The sequence below is a fragment of the Meles meles genome, chromosome 5 (assembly GCF_922984935.1).
Source record: "Meles meles chromosome 5, mMelMel3.1 paternal haplotype, whole genome shotgun sequence".
NCBI classification, from domain to species: domain Eukaryota; kingdom Metazoa; phylum Chordata; class Mammalia; order Carnivora; family Mustelidae; genus Meles; species Meles meles.
In genome coordinates this window covers 31,382,598-31,402,025 of record NC_060070.1, presented here as the reverse complement: position 1 = coordinate 31,402,025, position 19,428 = coordinate 31,382,598, and the positions used below count along the sequence as shown (strand labels likewise).

The 19,428-nt window shown below is 35.7% G+C and overlaps 1 protein-coding gene across 2 annotated transcripts in view; it reads right to left on the bottom strand.

The window, feature by feature from the left end:
* Positions 1–19,428, bottom strand: part of ASCC3 (activating signal cointegrator 1 complex subunit 3) — a 361,766-nt gene that overhangs the window by 101,127 nt on the left and 241,211 nt on the right. For both annotated transcript variants that reach the window (XM_046005036.1, XM_046005037.1), the window contains exons 25-30: positions 13,152–13,372; positions 11,787–11,872; positions 9,740–9,906; positions 9,485–9,630; positions 9,238–9,358; positions 6,893–7,035 (exon numbers count right to left, since the gene is read on the bottom strand). In XM_046005036.1, the coding sequence (XP_045860992.1) occupies positions 6,893–7,035; positions 9,238–9,358; positions 9,485–9,630; positions 9,740–9,906; positions 11,787–11,872; positions 13,152–13,372 (884 nt within the window). The remainder of the gene's footprint in view (positions 1–6,892; positions 7,036–9,237; positions 9,359–9,484; positions 9,631–9,739; positions 9,907–11,786; positions 11,873–13,151; positions 13,373–19,428) is intronic.

Sequence of the window (19,428 nt, the reverse complement as noted above, 5' to 3'; positions counted from 1 at the left end):
TTAAAGCCTCTGCATTCGGCTCAGGTCATGATCCCAGGGTCCTGGGATCAAGCCCCGCATCGGGCTCTCTGCTTGGCTGGGAGCCTGCTTCCTTCTCTCTCTCTCTCTCTGCCTGCCTCTCTGCCTACTTGTAATCTCTATCTGTCAAAAAAATAAATCTTTAAAAAAAAATGCAAATTGAGTGTGTCATGTGCCTAACTTAAAACCTTTTAATTCCCTGGAGAGACCTCTCCCTTAGCTATCTGCTTGGTTTGTTTCCTTGCTTCCTCCACTTCTCTATTCAAAGCTACCCTCATCACAGGGGCATTCTGTACTTTCTGTACATTCTGTACTTCTGTCAATGTATAATATTTACTACTCAGCACCCCCTTTTCTCTTACTCTGCTTATTTATTTTTCCATACAAATTATTACGTTTGACATGTAGGCTTTTTATCTAATCATCTCCACAAGAATGTTAATACTCAGCCTAGGAACTTTACCTAATACACAGAAGGAGCTTATTAAAGATGTTTCTTTAATAAATAAATAAATTACTGTCTTCCCCTAGTGCTTATAATCTAAATCCAAGCTCTATAACCAAGGGTCTAAGGCCTTATATGAGCTGGCTACTGCCTACTCTGAAATTTAACTTTTACCATTTTCCTCCTAGCTTATTCTATTCCAGCTGAGCTGATCTCAGTTCCTTTAAGATCCTGTTCCCTTGACCTGAACTGCTATTATCTTCTCTCATGGTATAGTTAACTTGTTCTTATGCTGTGGTTCTCAGCTTAAAAATTACCTCCTTGGGCGCCTGGGTGGCTCAGTGGGTTAAGCCGCTGCCTTCGGCTCAGGTCATGATCTCAGGTCCTGGGATCAAGTCCCGCATCGGGCTCTCTGCTCGGCAGGGAGCCTGCTTCCCTCTCTCTCTCTCTGCCTGCCTCTCTATCTACCTGTGATCTCTGTCAAATAAATAAATAAAATCTTTAAAAAAAAAAATTACCTCCTTAAAGAAGTCTTTTCTGACCATTCTATTTAAAGAAGCCCCACATCCTCTTATCATATTTCATTTCTCATTTTTATAGCAATTTTTATAATATTATTTGCTGCATCATATATATTTTTAAATTTCTATCTAGTTGAGCTCCTTGAGAATAGGGATCAGTTGGCTAACATAGTGCTTGCTAAAGTTGTAGATATTCAATACATATGTTAAAGAACACTTTACAAATTCTGGCAAGAGCTGCCTAATGACTTAAGTTAGAGGATTACTCTTTATGGGCATTTTTGATGTGATACCAGGTAATTTTGCAACTGAAGCTACTGATCATGAACTACTGCTACATAATCTCTCCAGCTATACAGGGGGTGTGCCTGGCAGCAGTCCATCATTAGGAGAAATAAAAGGACCAGATGCAAGAATATCATGAAAGGTAGTTTATGAACACTCCATGCATATGCCTTTCCTTTCCATACTATCCCTAATTCAACTCCACTAAGGCCCCACAGGGTATTTCTTATGTCAAATTGACTGAGAAAAAAAAATTACAAAATTAGAAATGGCTTTGCATAAGATAGCAGCCCCATATGAAGTACACTGATGTGGTGTTACAGCTCCTTTCGGGGATGGCTCTCCAAACAGCTAAGTGTCAAGTATTTCCCTCTCACTTTCCTGCAAAGAAGAGATGATGTGAATGGATGATCCACACTTTGTTCTGTAGTTACTGGATTAGTCCAAGGGTCAGGAGCTTGACAAGAGTGCTGCTGGAGGGCAGGTGGCAAGAAGGGCACAAGCTTTATGGGGATGAAAGTTTAGAATGGTCCCAGAGAGACTACCTACATCCCATGAAGACGTTACCAACAAGTTAACAGCAGGGTGGACAACGCTATTAATAGTCAAGTGAACAAAATGGTCACTCCTAAGCCTATCAGGCAGGTTCCCCCCCTCCCCCACCCCCGCTCCAGATCCCAGTGTTGTGTGCAGCGGGTTCATGTACTAAATGGTGCTGTGGTGGAAGAGATGAAAACTATGCACAGCTAAACATGGACTACCATTTCCTCAGGCAGACCCAGTTACTGCCCCTGCTCTGTGCCTCATATGCCACCAGTGCAAACATCCCTAGGCCCATTATAAAGAACCTTGCTCAGAGGACCAGAGAGCTCTCTGGTAGTAAGGAGATTATACTGGATCCTTGATATCACAGAGGGGACATCTATTTGGGATGAAGTCTAGAATGGACACTTTGGATTTTGATTCTTTTTCCTGTTTATTGAGTGCTCTCAGTAGCCTCAACAGTAGGATTACTGAACACTTTATACATCATCTAATATCTCCTATGATAATGTTTCTGAGGAAACAGGATAGGAGATATCCTGAGTGAGGAATTCACTTTATGCAGAAAGATTAAGACAATGGATGCCATGGTATTCACTGGTCTTACTGCCTCCCTCATTACCCAGAAAGAGCTGGCTTTATAGATGAATGACTCAGAGTGGCAGCTGAAAGACATTGCTTTGGCAAGACTGGGGTACTCCCTTGTAAAATGAGGTGTATGCTCTGAAGTTGTAATCATTAAATGATACTATTTCTCTCATTTCTAGAATATACAGTTCCAGGAATCAGTAGCCAATATGTGCAAATGCTTTTGTAGTCATAGCTAATAAACTACTTAGAAAATTTTTGTTTCCCTTCCTTATAATTCTAGCTGTGCTAGTTTAGAGACTTAACATTCAAGGGATGTAACAATTTACTTAGAAGCTGAAATAGCTACATCTCTCATTGTATGGGTGAATAAGCAAAATGTGGTCATAGTGTAGTTTAGGCAACCAATCCTGATAAAGAAATTGGGTTATTGCTGTGCAATAAGGGGACGGAAAAATTTGGATAGATTCTAGCGAAATCTCACACTACTGTATCCACTTGAAAAACTAATCAAAAACTTTTAAAGCCTTATTTACTAAGGATATATAAAAATCCAATTTCTAATGTCTCAAGAATGTGGGTTTTGGTTACCCCAATGGATAAGGAATCTTAATTAGGTTAGGGGCTGATTGAAGAAGTGTGCAGGTGATGGATGGTAGAGAAAATAAATCAGAAATGTCTGGCTCCCTGGTCAAATACGTTTTGTCCTGTGTTGCAGAAAAAAAATACTGTGACCTCTACCTTTGCTATCTCATATATGCCTTATGCATATTTTAACTAACACATTTTATATATTTTAACTAATTTCATTTCTCTTTCTCTCTACCCTCCTCTTCTGCATCTAGCATGTGTTGGTTGTGGGTAACTTTATAATTTAGCCCCCTGTTTAGAGAATATTGAAACAGGATTGCAAAAGAACAGAATGACTGGATATAACCAGCTAAAGGACTGTGAAAGACTACCTACAGCCAGCCAGCAACTGAATATCTTCTCTTGCACAGAAGTCAAAGAGGTAAGATATTCTCTATTCCTGCTGTATGCTTGAGGGTGAAGCTCAAGCATTCCAATGTTTCCGACTTGGATTTGCAGGTTGAGAGAGTAATGTAAAAACCCAACAATAGTCTGAAATTAATGGTACAAGTGGTGGTTATCAAACTGAGACTCCAAGTGACATGGTGGCATATGCCTACCAACTTTTGAAATCACTTCTGATGACGAATATGGAAGGGTATTACTTTTGAGGCTTCCCCATGCTACAGTATAATTTCACATCAATGATACACTTGAAGGGGTGGTCCTGCTTCCTAGCACTTTGAAGATTTACTGGACTAAGAAGATCGATGGATAACTTTTTTTTTTTTTTTTGCCTTTGCTGACCCACTTAACCTACCTGGTCCTGCCACAGAACACCAATCTGAAACTGTGCAAGCAGCAGCAACAGGAATTGTCACTAAACTTCTTGTCCACAATATGATGGAAAGTAACTCTCATAAAGACTAAAATGTTAAAAAATTTAAGGTAATTAGGGGAATCAACAACTGAAACACCTGCTTTATAGATTTTTGGTAAAATCAGATTGAATTTGCATAGCAACCAGTTGCAAAACATCTGACATTTTGATTTTAAAGGTGATGACTTTTAGAGGAAAGACTAAAACAAAGCCTGGATTGTCTTATTATTGCAATGCACGTGGTGAAACACAATGTCCGGAAATGACATAATTTCTAGCTGTCTTATTTTAGCAGTGAAAAATCTACAAAACAGCAGAAGCCATGCAAGTAAATTCTATGGTTTATAATGAGCCTTGGTGATAAATTTTTGTGCCGAGGAAAAAAAAATACAAAACAGAGAAGTAACTCTACACAATGGCTGAGCTGACCACAGTTTCTTAGGTCTCATACATTAAAAAAAAAAAAAATACTAAGTGTACTATAGCTGGAAGAGGACATGAGGTTCACATTTGAGGTTAGTATGAGTCACACACATGCAAAATGCACTGCCAAGCACACACACATACATTTTGAACACACATCTCAAAATGTAGTCAATAGGTATGTACTTTATATCTTGACTTCAAAGAAAATCGTCCATTTGGAACATTTTTAGGGATAAGACGCAAGAGAAAATATATTAAGCCTAGACACATGCTGCACATAAACTGTCAATATTCCATACATCTATTTCTCACCATTTGCTTCCTAAGGTCAAGGTACTGTTACACACAACAGGGTGACTCTTTTGAACATACTGAATACCTGAATAAAAGGACAGGGAAACTTTTGACAAATCATTTTGATCTTAAATCATTATCTTAAATAAATATTTAGTATACACAAACAACATTAAGGTAACATGATGGTCACTCTACTTAAAGGAGTCATGTGACACCTTTTATAGGAAGTCAATATTGAGATCTGCTACTTATCAGTGAACAAAGTTACCTACAGGCCTATACAAGAACATTTCAAATTATTAGTTAACTAACGTTAGTTAACACAGAACTGCAATATATACAGTATCATCCAACAGGTCTACTAATCCTAAAGGACTCATGAGAAGTAGAAGGGGAAAATATGCCAACTACTGAGCCTGGACACTGGTGGGTTAGAAACACTGTTTTGACTATTCTTCTTCAGGCTGCATGAGATAAGAAAGGAAAGATATGGAGAGAAAGGGAAACAATGCAACAAATTTATTACTGATTTCATCTACTTTTTAATCGAAATTCCAATGAGAAAAATATTTCTAAAAAGCAAGACAAGTACAAGAAAGGAAAATCACCATAAATCTATGGAGGGAAAGAGGAATATCTACCTTTAGAAGTAGTAGAAAGAATCACAAAGAACGATTATTAACTGACTGTATCACATAAAATGCACACACTTCTCTTTTTCTTTCTTTCTTTTTTTTTTTTTAAAGAGAGTGTGAGCAGGGAAGGGGGCCAGAGGGAGAGAGAATCTCGAGCAGATTCAGCGCTGAGCAGGGGGCCTGACACAGGGCTTGATCTCACAGCCGAGATCATGAACTGAGCCAAGAGTCAGCCACTCCATCCACTGAGCCACCCTGGTGCCCCAAAATCCCCAAATGCAAAAACTTCTTTTTTTTTTTTTTTTTAAAAGATTTATTTATTTATTTTGGAGGGTGAGAGAGAGAGACAGAGAGAGAGAGAGAGAGAGAGAAAGTGTAGGAGAGAGCAGAGGGAGAGAGAAAGAGACACTCAAGTATACTCTGAGCTGAGCGCAGAGCCTGGCATGGGACTCAATCTCACGACCCTGAGATCACAACCTGAGCTGAAACCGAGAGTCAGACACTTAACGGACTGTGCCACCAATGTACCCCAAAATGCAAAAACTCTATTTGTAAAAAGCTACTAAGACAAAAAAAAATCCAAGGAATTAGCAAAATTAACTAATAAAATCAGATGAGAGATTAATGTGTGTGTGTGTGTGTGTGTGTGTGTGTGTGTGTGTGTATAGTAATAAACATATATGGAAAAAACTGATGTCATATGAAATTTCAGGGGTGTGCATGTATGTGTGTTTTAATTTGTTAAGGCTGTCACAAATCTATAAGAAAAATGCTGTACTGCAAAATATAAAAGTTTAAAGGAATAAACAGACAAAAAAAAAGAATAAAGATAACCAATAGTAAAATATATGAACAAAATTCAATCACACACAAATTAAGATGTACATTAAAATAATAAGGAATATCTTACCTATAATATATTGATAAGTTACAACAAATGAGGGTGTAGTAAAACTGTTATTTAACTCTCATATACTGCTTACAATACATGTATCAATGGGAGAAGATGAACTGGTAAACCCTTTTGGAAAATAATCAGAAGTGTATATGAAAACTAAAAAAAATCTATATTATTTGACCCATTATTTTTAAATTTATACTGAGGAAATAAGTTTAATTAAAGAAAAGCTATAATAATAATGATGCATGGTTATTTAATAGGGTAGCCACATAATAGACTACAATTATGTAGACAAAAAATTATAGTTGCTTCCAATTTTAATGATGGTTACTATTTGGTTAAAGGATAAAAACAGGTTTTTAATTTTTACATTTAGTGTTTTCTAAATTTTGAAAATGGCTATGTTATTATATATTTTATAGAAAGTCAATTTTGTAAAATTGTTTCTAAGTTCCATGAGGGCAGTGAACTCTCCAATAGAAAAATAAATATAATTATTATAATATACACAGGTGATGATGTTAAAGGGAAGACATATCGAAACAAATATGGATATCAAAGTAAATATTCACCAGGAACATATTAGAAGAAAATACATCAAAACATTAATACTGTTAAGGTGGCTGTATTATGCATTTCCTACTTTTTCCTAAATTTCTGTAACATTATACTAAATTTTTAGTATAGCTTAAAACTAAACATCATTAAATATGTAATTTCCATTATATTAAATATAAACTAATTTGACATGTGTAAGAAATAGAAATAAAATAGATTGCTTACCTCTCTTTCATCCATATTCAACCACTGCTTTGGATCTTCTTCAGTAGCCAGAAAGGCTATCAATTCCAAAGCAGTAAGACGAGTTTGACGTCTTGATGAGACAAATATCAAAACAGGTTTGGCTGGAGAATGGCTTCTAATTGCTATTGAAAAGTTGTGGAAAATAAAAGGATAAGCTACTTATACCATAATATGCATATCATTAGTATATCAAATGGATGCATGAAACTAAGTGATTTAAGTGAATTCTTAATTTGAGCATCAAATTCTGCATTGTTTGTGGTACTACTTGGACCTGACAGCATATTAGAAAAATGGTAGGAAAGGGAAGGTAGCTGAACCCATTGAGGGGAGTACATTGCCTGAACAGGGGAAATTTAACTGTGTCAGGTCTCAGTTCTATTTTGAGTTGCTGAGGAAGGTGACACTTATAAAAGCTGCTACCGTCTAGTGACAGCTGTATACGAATATTCAGTCTAAGGTCAAGTTTTCAGGGTTGTGTTTCTGCTTGCCTAAGCAATGATATTACAGAGTTAATTGGTCCTGGCATCTGGGGGAGAGAGTCAAGTCCTGCAGAGTGATGAAAATTGTAAGAAAAGCCACAAAAAATTCCTTTTATTGCTGTCATTACCAGTCGATGGAATAATTGAGAGTTTTTATTAATAAACTAGCCAGAGATATTTCAAATGAAGGTCTTCTGTTTTCCCAAAACATGTGTAAGGTTTCAAGTGGAAAGATAAGAGAATGTGGATGAGAGCTGCAGAGAACGCCATGCCTGAATCTGTATGTGGCTGATGGCACACGAATGGTAGACACACAGAAGAGGAAATGAATGGGTTGAAACCTGAGTAATAAGACTGAAAGAAAAAATTACCTCAAAAGCCACATAAATCATGTGACCTAACTGGAAACAAGATTTCTTTACTATACCTTGCCTCCAAAATGCTCATAAGCTGGCACAAGTAAAATTTATCCTTTTGTGTACATAGGTCTCTTAAAACAGAGATATTTAAAAGTTTTATATAAAAAGTTCAACCTTCTTGTAATTTCTTATTTGAAATGTGAGCTTCAGAATTTCTTCTTATGGGTTAAGAAACAAGGTTTATAACAAAAATGTTGACATGACCTTGACTATATGTATGCCCTAAGAGTGAGAAATGAAGCTATCATAAAATCATATTTCTAAACTCAAAGAAATATAGTGATATGCTACAAGTATAATAAATAGTTTAAAAGGATAGCTACTGTACTGATACATCTAGAGAAGTGTAAGTATTTCAGTTATTACTATTGATTTATAGAACACAAAATGCTTCGTTTCAATCACTGGTATGCAACTGGCCATTCCTTAAATAAATACAAGCAAACACAATACATACCATGAAAAATAAATTCATTTATGTTATTTCTCACTCACAGTTTATCCGAATCTTACAGAATATAAATGGTAATGCTCTGATAAATCATATTAGAAATACAATGTTTAAAAGACACATATTAGTGCAATATTGGTATCATTTGTACACATAATCATGAATGAATCTGTCTCTTTTTTAAACCTCAACATTTAATGGATTTTTGCTGCTGCAAGAACAGGTGTGGCTGAACAGCTCACGGCAGATTTATTGTTCATTAGTGATTTTATACAATGCTTCTGTGGAGGTGTAAATAATCCGAACTGCCAAGATTGGTCTCCAGTTCACAATCAATACTTTGCTTCTGTCATAAGGCTAATTACAGCAGCTAAAAAGTCACCTCACAACTGTCACCTCACTATCAACAGCAGTTCACATTAGAGAATTTATTTTGGAGGTTATTTTTAATTGATATAATAAATATCCCTTATGCAGCCTAAACAAAACATGTTTCAATAAAATAGGAGTGTTATTCTTAAATCTTTCTTGCTTGCCTAAATAGTTAGAAAAGGAAAACAAAAAATAAAACAAAACACAAAAACAGAAGCATTGTTTAAAAAAAGTACTAAAATTCGTAAGTTTTATGCTTTCTGGTAAAGATTATGTGGTATTTTTTACACTTATAGCTCCTATTTATCATTTGTTCAAGCTACTACTATAAGAAAATAATTTAATAAAGAATTATTAAATTACTTTAAAAAAATACATACATTTTTTCTCTACTTCCAAGATAGTATCATACATGAAATCTCTCCAATTTTCGATATTTAATTCAACATACATTTTTATGCCTTAACAGCGGAGGCATAACCTACATTTGTAGAAGTTGGAGCAGTATTACCCGTTCAAAGAAACCCAAATTATCGGGAATGCATTTAAAGGCTATTGTACAAAATGGCTGCTATTTCATTCCAAGGGTCTGAAGTTTACCTTGAAATGTAGGCTTATTCATACTAGCCATACGAGGACAGTAATGTTGACCTGGGAAGCCTTGAATGTGAACTTCCAGTGGAACTGGACGTACTGATGGCCGGAAGTTGAATAAGCCCATCTGTAGTGAAAATGAGAAAGAAATCGTTTTCCATTTTTATATTTAAGTTTATAATGTTATAGTGCCTCCTTAATACAGCCACCTACGCCACAGTATCAAAGGCGTATTTATCAATCTTCCACATACCTGATGAATATTGAGCCAGTCAGCAAGGTCTCTAGCATTAGCTAATGCGGTAGATAGTCCAACTATTCTAACAGGCTTTTCTGTGTGCGAGGAGATGAAATTTGTTCGAGATACAATGACTTCTAGAACAGGGCCTCTTTCCTCCCCTAGGAAATAGGAATAATACACGTTAATCATTTAACAGGTCCTGATGCTGGCTGCTGCACATGTGAGAGTCAAAATGTGTAAACTGGTGTCAGATAGCATGGTACCCACCAAGCAGATGGATCTCATCGATGATAAGAATAGTGACTTGCTTCACATAGTTCCTATTCTGCCAGCTTCTACTGACTCCATCCCACTTCTCTGGTGTAGTGACGATAAGGTCAGCCTTAGCAATGGATTTCATATCGGGAGTCACATCCCCGGTTAGTTCAATAACTCTGAAAAGGAAGAAAAATGATTCTTTTCTCAGATAACACATGACCTTGGAAAGGCAAAAATAGCTTTTAAAATAAAATTGTATAATGCTTAACACCACTTTATCTCCCTTTGATTTCTGAAAGTTTCTGTGAGTAAAGGCCAAAATGTTTCTTAAGAATTCTAAGAGAATGTGTAAATTTAAATCACTGATAATCTAACTTTTATGCAGATACGTGAAGGTGTCAAACTTTGCTGTGATTATGTTTACAAAGTCTCTGCCCTATAAGTTTTTATAGAGTTGAACTCATACTTCCTTCTCTGTATGTTAGAATAAACACCTTTCTAATAAGGGAAAGTGTTAACTTATTAAGACAAAGAGGGATTCATTAAGAATATAATTATGTGTAAGCTTCATTTCTTTTTCTATAGATATTACAGGCAAATTCAACCATAATAGGACATAAACAACATACGCTGAGGCAAATATGTGTTATCTCATTCTAAGAAGACCCCAGTTTTGTTTGTTTGTTTTTGGAAATCCAAAGAGGGAGAAATCAAGAGGGAGATGAACCATGAGAGACTATGAACCCGAGAAATAATCTGTGGATTTCAGAGGGGAGGGGGATGGGGGGGTAACAGGGTGATGGGTATTGAGGAGGGCACATGCTGTGATGAGCACTGGTTGTTATACTTAACTAATGAATCACTGAACACTACATCAAAAACTAATTATGTATTATACAGTGGCTAGCTGAACATGATAAAAAAAATAAGACCCTAGTTTTACAGAGAGGAAGAGGGTCTGGAGGCCAACTCTAAATTTCAGGTAACCACTGAATAATTCTTACATCTGTCTTAATCCTCAAAAAACAAAAAGGGGCAAGATTAGTTTCCCAAGTACAGTGTTCCCAAAGCTTCTGCTCATTTTTATTTTTACATTGTATTCATTATTTTGAATATGCAATATATTTGTATGGGTCAGTGTGTGGTGAGCAGTCTCTGTAACATGCCTATCTTCCAATTACCTGGTTCTTGTTCCAAAGCAGCCACATATTATATTCCCTACCATTAAAAAAAAATGATAGAATATTGTACTTAAAAACATTTTCTATAGTATCTCTGGAGATCATTCAGTATATAAAGTTTGTTCTTTATAGGATGATAGAATATTTTGCATTGTGTAAATGTACCATAATTAATTCAGTCATGTTCTATTAGGCACTCAGGTTACCTGCAATCTTGTTATTAAAAATAATGCCACAATGAATAAACCTGTGCAATGTTAAAACACTTTTTGAAAAGTCAGGTTCTTCACATGGATTTCTATTTTTCTATAAACTGTTTACATGCAAAATGCCCTCTACATGGTTCCTCGGAGTTACTCTGAATGATATGAAGGGAAAATAAAGAGATAAAATTTACTTTTGTTCTAGAATTTAAAAATTTTGAGAAAATTATCTTGCCAAATAAAAGTATTCCTATTAAATAATTTAAGAACTTTTCATTTTTCAATATTTAAACAATGGGAATATTGTTAACATTTTAACACTAATGACAACACCCTGAAATAAAAGACTACGAAAATCACTGTAAAAGCATTCAACAGGTTTATGCAAATCTTTTTTTTTTTTTTTTTAAGATTTTATTCATTTTTTGACAGAGAGAGATCACAAGTAGGCAGAGAGGCAGGCAGGGAGGCAGGCAGAGAGAGAGGGGTAAGCAGACTCCCTGCAGAACAGAGAGCCCGATGCGGGGCTCGATCCCAGGACCCTGAGATCATGAGCTGAGCTGAAAGCAGAGGCTTAACCCACTGAGCCACCCCAGGTGCCCCAATGCAAATCTTTTGTTTTGGTCCTTTTAGATTATGCAAAGCATAGCTTCTGAATAAGCAAGAACTTACTTTTTGCCAAGTTTTTCTTCTATTCTAACTTTCCAATCATCCATTCTTTCACGTACCAGGGCTTTTAAGGGTGCAATATATACTGCCTGAAAGGGGAGGGGAGGGTAAAAAGACCTCATGAAAATAGTGACATCATTTTCAAATAAAGGTAAACTCCATCTACATATGACAGTGTGGTTTAAAAATATATAATATAATATACAATTTATGAAAAGACTAAAATTTCAAATAATGGAAAAAGTCATTTACTTGCTCAGACTACCTGTATCCAAAGTAGGACAGAAATATAATACTGTAGACATAAAAATGTCTACTGTCATAAAAATACAGACATAGAAAATTTTAAATATTTAAAAAAACAATGAAGATATTTTCTTTAGGTATTTTATATTCTGATGAAAATAAAAGTTTTCCCTGGTATTATGATAAAAAATTATGTGAATTTTATCTCTTCCATGAAAAAGGTTACTACTTTTGAAATTCTAAAGAGAGATAAATATCATTTAAATTTTAATGCAGATTTTATGAAAGATGACAATCACACATTTTAGGTATTCTACCTTTTTAATAACAACAACAATTGGTCTTTAGTAATCCTAACTGACATACAGATTGTTTTGTGAAAAAATTCTTTCCTTTATAAAATATTTCAAATTTAGAGGAGAGCGCTACTGCGGTATTAACATGTCCTATAATGGATTGATAACCACAAAATAGACTGAGAAGTAGGAAAACTTCAAGTTAAGCAGGGAAGAAAAGCCACTAATTGAAAATCACTGAAAAAGAAGTTAAAACATTTCTAAAATAATAAATGATAAGGAAAATACCATATAATTCCAATCACAATGTATGAATTAGCTTTCTTGAAAAATAACACTTCTAAACTATGAGTATGTACTTCATATTTCAAGAAAGCATAAAATCAATACTTATTTGACTCACCATGTTATTTTCCAGCAATAATGTGGCCATTTGCAGAAATGTGGAATAAAAACTGTCTCTGTATTTCATGCATATAACCAAACGGTATTTGTTAAAGTATTAGCGTTTCTTTTATAGTAAAAGGATTTGATTATAAGTCATTATTTATCTTATAAATATGGCTATGAATTAGGTACCTTACAATGAGGAAAGGACATGTGGAAACTGACATGTACATTAGAAACCCAACTAGAGGACTGCAAAGTTTAAGATAAAATTTTTCTGGCCAGTTATTCTAATGCCGATCTGGTTCCCCCACAAAATTCATTAAGAGAGTGACAAATCTACTCATTGAGTCTTGCTGTGTGTTTAGAATGGGCTAGTTTACTGATGATGGACTGTGTTTTCTAATTTAACGTAAGCATGTGATTCCTTCAAACAGACCTTTGAAGTAGGGTACTTGTTGAAGACTCTGAAAATGGCTAATTCAGCAGCAACAGTCTTTCCTGATCCAGTGGGTGCTCCAAGTAGGACATTACAGTCTGTGTGATACAATGTATGAAATATTTGTGTCTGCACAGGGTTAAAGTGGCTAAAGTTGTACAGGGCTTCATATGCTTCACATCCCAAGGCTGTAATTGGTAAAGGCTGAAGATCCAGTAATTCTGAAAAGATGAAACAAGTACAACCATAACTGGAAAGAATGGACAATACGAAACACTGTCTCTCAGGGATAAATTATAACAATCTTTAATTCATTGGAACGGGGAAAAAAAGGCTTAACATAAATTTTTATATACCAGTTACAAATCTTTTTTTCTCCCTGTTAGTACATTTATATATTGATGTATTGGACACTCTTCTGGCAGAGTTCCCCATATACCAACACTAATATCACTATATGGCTCTTTTTCAATCAGGAAACTAATTTGAGTGACAGGTATATGAAAATACGCCTGGTGTAGAAGAAAATTAAATTTAGCCCAATCTGTAAAAAAAGGAAAACCAAGTGCAAACTGCAGTACCAAAATGGTTACCAATAATAAATTTCCTTTGATCTGTTGGAAAAAATGACCAAACCAGAATGCCTGAATGAGCTATTTGTTTAGTCAATGAAAACTAAAATAGACTTAAATAATTAACGGAAAAAACTTAGGTGGGAGTTTCAAGTAAGAGAATGAATGGGTAAAAAAGAACTGCACTGAGAAAACATGGAAAGAAACAAATTTAGTTGTATCTCATTATATAAACTAGAGGTCTAGGAGATTAGACAGTTAAAATGATTTAGAGAAATGAAGTTACACATTCTTGAACTTGACACTGTATTTTCCCATAATACAGAAAAGTTATCAGTTAGAAAACTGGAAGGCAACTTTACTCTCAGGATTCTTTCATGGAGGATAATTCTACTTCATCTTCAAACTTCATATGAAATTTGAATAAGAAGGAAAAGAAATCTGTAAGAGGATATGGTGGTCTGTATCTGTATGAGCTGTTCATAGTACAGTTTCAAAATGGAAAGTGTAGAGAATTCTCAAAAATTGTACTTAGGGGTGCCTGGGTGTCTCAGTGGGTTAAGCCTCTACCTTCAGCTCAGGTCATGATCTCAGGGTCCTGGGATCGAGCCCCATAATGGGCTCTCTGCTCAGTGAGGAGCCTGCTTCCCCCTCTCTCTCTGCCTGCCTCTCTGCCTACTTGTGATCTCTCTGTCAAACAAATAAATAAAAATCTTAAAAAAAAATTGCACTTAAAAATTATACTTAAAGATAGAAAAGCTATTTTAAAAATATTATCTCAGCTCTGCAGCTTTACTTTATTACATAGGTAATTAAGTGGCGACTGCATAAATTTTTTGTAGCAGATTATAATCTCCTAATCTTCTGTAGCACTGAAAATCAAGAAGGGAGGAAGTCTCAACTTGCAACGTTAACCAAATCATAGACATATTCTTAATAGGAAAAATAAACATTTCGGTATATGATGATAATACTAAATTATGATGATTCACTTCTATGAAATGTGAAGAATTTTCTTGTTTGATTTAGGCTCAGCGGGTGCCTACACACACCCACATAAACACACACTCACTCCTACCCTCAGCCAAATAGAACTGGGAATCATTGAGGTCACATCACGCATTTCTAACATCAACTAAGATGTCACGGTGGTACATTTACTGGTTTTTAAAGTGCAGTCAGAAGCCAACTAATTATATAAATAGGGTGATATGTACTTTGCCACTCAACAGAGAAGTGATTAAATGAGCATTAATATACAATGTTAATGCATATTAAAATCAAATACTGCACTCGAGATTTAGTAGTAATGATGGTACCATATACTTTAAAATTAAAGCGCCAAACATTTTTGCATATTTTGAGATTCTAGGTATTACATGTAAGTCTATTTGATCAGAAGAAAAACAGAAAGGTCCTCTTTAATGAGTGTATCGGTAGACACTGCAAACCCATTATTTCCCTATGCTGACACACTTTTTAGTTCTGGCAAGGTATCAAAGTTGCTTTAAGCTGTCGTCTAAAGTATTTCTTTTTAAGATATGCTAAGGTAATAAACAAGGTATATACATTCGATAAAAAATGGCAAAGATTAAAAATCACATTAATGCCTGCTTTCATTTCCAAAGGACTATTAAAAAATGTATTCATTAAAAGTAGTAAGGACTAATATTTTTATTTTGAAAATAATTTGTCTTCAGAGGAATTACATGAAAAGAAAGGCCTTTATTTTTCTCTAAATTAAGGACCTCTTGAAATCATTAATCAATTATGAATTCTCAACAAGAAATACACTTAATATACTAAATTAATAGCTTAATCTAAAGATATTTTAAAAGTAGAATGGAGGGCACTTAAAAGTACCAATATAAACATTTATTCATGAAATTCTGCTTCTTAATAAGTCAAAATATAAAGATTCTTCCTCATGTTACAAAGATCTAAACATGAATTTTTGTTAGTTTTGACAATGAAAAACTGTTACATGATATTGCAGATTACCATATTCCCTTTTATCATATTAGCATGGGGGAAGAGAACTAATATAAAGGGTATATATTGTTTGTAGGATGGATGACTTGAGGTATCATGAATCCATTCTGCAGTGATATCATAACCTGACTCAATATTAGTTTTTTTTCCCCTTTTGGTGTAGAAGCACACTATAGGGAAGAAAAAGAACCTATGATTCACTTTAATTCATTTAACACACTAGAAATAAGTTTAAGTAAATAGCAATAATGCAAACAAAAAGAATACCTCAAAAGTTTCCCAAAGACTTGCAATGGGAAGGAAGGGGATATGAATTGTAATGACTGTATATAAAACAGAGGTGAAGGTGGATGCCTGACTGGCTCAATCAGTTAAGTGTCTGACTTTGGCTCATATCATGATCCAGGATCCTGAGATCAAGTGCCACCCACATTGGGCTCTCTCCTCTTCAGGGAGTCTGCTTCAACCTCTACCTCTCCTCTCACTCATTCTCTTAATCCCTCTCTTTCTCAAATAAATAAATAAAATCCGTTAAAAATATAAATATGAAGGCATAATAATATAGAAGTAGTGAGTCTCCAGCTTGTTATAGCTATGAGAATTGGACTAGGCTTAATGTTTTTTGAACTCAAACAAAATGAAGGTCCACGATTAAGTTCTACCAAATGTATACATAGATTTGATTTTGGAAGGTCTTTTTTCAAACTATATTGACTAAATGAGTTGGGTTCTGATTTGGATTTAGACAACTTTAAAGCATAGACACTTGCAACTTTAATTAAAACAACAATATCAGAGGAGGAGCAGGATGGCGGAGGAGTAGGAGACCTAAATTGTGTCTGGTCTCAGGAATTCAGCTAGATAGTTATCAAAACTTCTGAACACCTATAAACTCAACAGGAGATCGAAGAAAAGAATTAGCAGCAATTCTGAGAACAGAAAAAATGACCACTTTCTGGAAGGTAGGACCCTGCAGAGACATGAATTCAAGGTGATATTTGGGAAGACAGACTACAGGGGGTTAGTAACCTCCGTCAGCTGGCTACTGGCAAGTGATAGAGCAATGGAGCACAAAATCAGAACTTTTAGAAGTCTGTTCTGCAGAGGGACACTGCTCTAGTGGCTGAGCCGGGGGGAACCCTTGCAGGGACATGTGGTCATAGGACCCTTGGGGTCACAGAAAGACTGGGGATGCCTGAGTGTGGCAGAGCTCCTAAGTATCAGAGTGGAGAAGCCAGCTGCAAAGACGGACCTGAGGAGTGGGCTCTCAGCTCGGGGTTGCCATAAACAATGATCTACAGCACAGCTGGGCCACTACTCTTGAGCAGGAATCCAACAAGTGGCAGATCCAGTGAGACTCCCTTTCCTCCCTTAGTAAGAGCAGGATGGGAGCACACCACAGGAATCTACTGGGTTTGCAGACTCCAAACAAGATCATATGCCAGAGACAGAAATGCTCAGTCATAGGTTAGGTGCTCATGGAGTGAGGCTGGAGACCAGGGAGACGGAGTGATTGCTTTTCTTTGAGGGCCCACTGAGGAGTGGGGCCCCGAGTTCTCAGCTCCTCCAGGGCCAGAGATTGGGAGACCACAATTTTCATTCCCGTCCTCCAAAGCTATAGGGAAAGCCTTCAGGGAACAAAAGCTACTGAGAGCAAACCCGAGCAGATTACTTAGCCAGGTCCCTGGCAAGGGTAGTGCAATTCCGCCTTGGGCAAAGACATTTGAGAATCACTGCAACAGGCCCTCTCCCCAGAAGATCAGCAAAAACATCCAGCTAAGACCAAGTTTACTGATCAATGAGAACTGCAAAATTCCAGCACTAGGGAAATATAGCACATAGAATTCATGGCCTTTTCCCCATGATTCTTTAGTCTTTCAAAGTTAACATTTTAATTCAATTTTTTTGTATACTTTTTGAATTTTTCTTCTTTCCTTTTTCAACATCTTATCTTATAAATTCTTTTTTAAAAAATCTTTTTAAATTTTCCTTTTTACAGTCATATTATATTCCCTCATTGTATTTAACCTTATTTTTTAGCATACATATATAAGTTTTTCTTTCTTTAAAATTTTGGGATACAGTTTCTTCTAACAGACTAAAATGTACCCTAAGTCTAGTGTATGGCCTTGTTCTAGTCTCCCACCTGATCACATTCTTTCTCTTTTTCTTTTTAAAAATTTTCCCTCTCTTTTTTCAACCAGCTTCTTACCTTATCAAATCCTTTTTTAAAATCTTTTTTTTTTTTTTTTTTTTTTTTTTTTGGGGAGGGGAAGCGAACCATAAGAGACTATGGACTCTGAAAAACAACCTGAGGGTTTTGAAGGGTCAGGGGTGGGAGGTTGGGGCAACCTGAGGGTTTTGAAGGGTCAGGGGTGGAAGGTTGGGGGAACAGGTGGTGGGTAATGGGGAGGGCACGTTTTGCATGGAGCAGTGGGTGTTGTGCAAAAAGAATGAATACTGTTACGCTGAAAAAATAAATAAAATTAGAAAAAAAAAATTAAAATCTTTTTTAATTTTCATCTTTACAGTCATATCCCATCCCTTCATCATATTTGACCCTATTTTTGTACATGTTTTTCTTTCTTTAAAATTTTGGGAGGCAGTTCCTTCTAACAGATCAAAATACATCGAAAATCTAGTGTGTGGATCTGCTCCATTCACCAGCCAAATCATGTCCTTTTTTTTTTTTTTTCTTTTTCCCCTTTCTTTCCCCCCCCGTTTTGGGTCTCTCCTGATTTGTTTAGAGTATATTTTTCTGGGTCATTGTTACCCTTTTAGCATTTTTGTTCTCTCATTCATCTATCCTTCTGGACAAAATGAGAAAACAGAAAAATTTACCTCAAAAAAAAAAAAAGAACAAGAGTCAATACTACCTGGCAGGGACCTAATCAATATGGACATTAGTAAGATGTCAGAACTAGAGTTCAGAACGATGATTATTAAGATAGTAGCTGGACATGGAAAAAGCATAGAAGATAATAGAGAATTCCTTTCTAGCAAAATAAAAGAACTAGAATCTAACCAAGTCAAAATCAAAAAGGCTATTAATGAGGTGCAATAAAAAATGGAGGCTCTAACCACTAGGATAAATGAGGCAAAAGAGAGAATTAGTGATATAGAAGACCAAATGATGGAGAATAAAGAAGCTAAGAAAAAGAGAGATAAACAACTACTGGATCATGAGGAAAGAATTTGAGATAAGTGATACCATAAGACAATCAATATTAGAATAATTGGGATCCCGGAAGAAGAAGGAGAAAGGCAGAAGGTATATTGGAGTAAATTATAGAGAGAATTCCTTAATCTGGGGAAGAAAACAGGCATCAAAATCCAGGAGGCACAGAGAAGTCCCCTCAAAATCAATAAAAATAGGTCCACACCCCATCATCTAACAGTAAAACTTACAAGTCTCAGAGACAAAGAAAATCCTGAAAGCAGCTCCAGGGACAGGAGATCTGTAATCCACCATGGTAGAAATATTAGATTGGCAGCAGACCAATCCACAGAGACCTGGAAGGCCAGAAATGACAGGCATGATATATTCAGAGCACTAAATGAGAAAAATATGTGGCCAAGAATACTATATCAAGCTAGGCTGTCATTGAAAATAGAATGAGAGATAAAAAGCTTCCAGACAAACAAAACTAAATGAATTTGCAAACACCAAACCAGCTCTACAGGAAATACTGAAAGGGGTCCTCTAAGAAAAG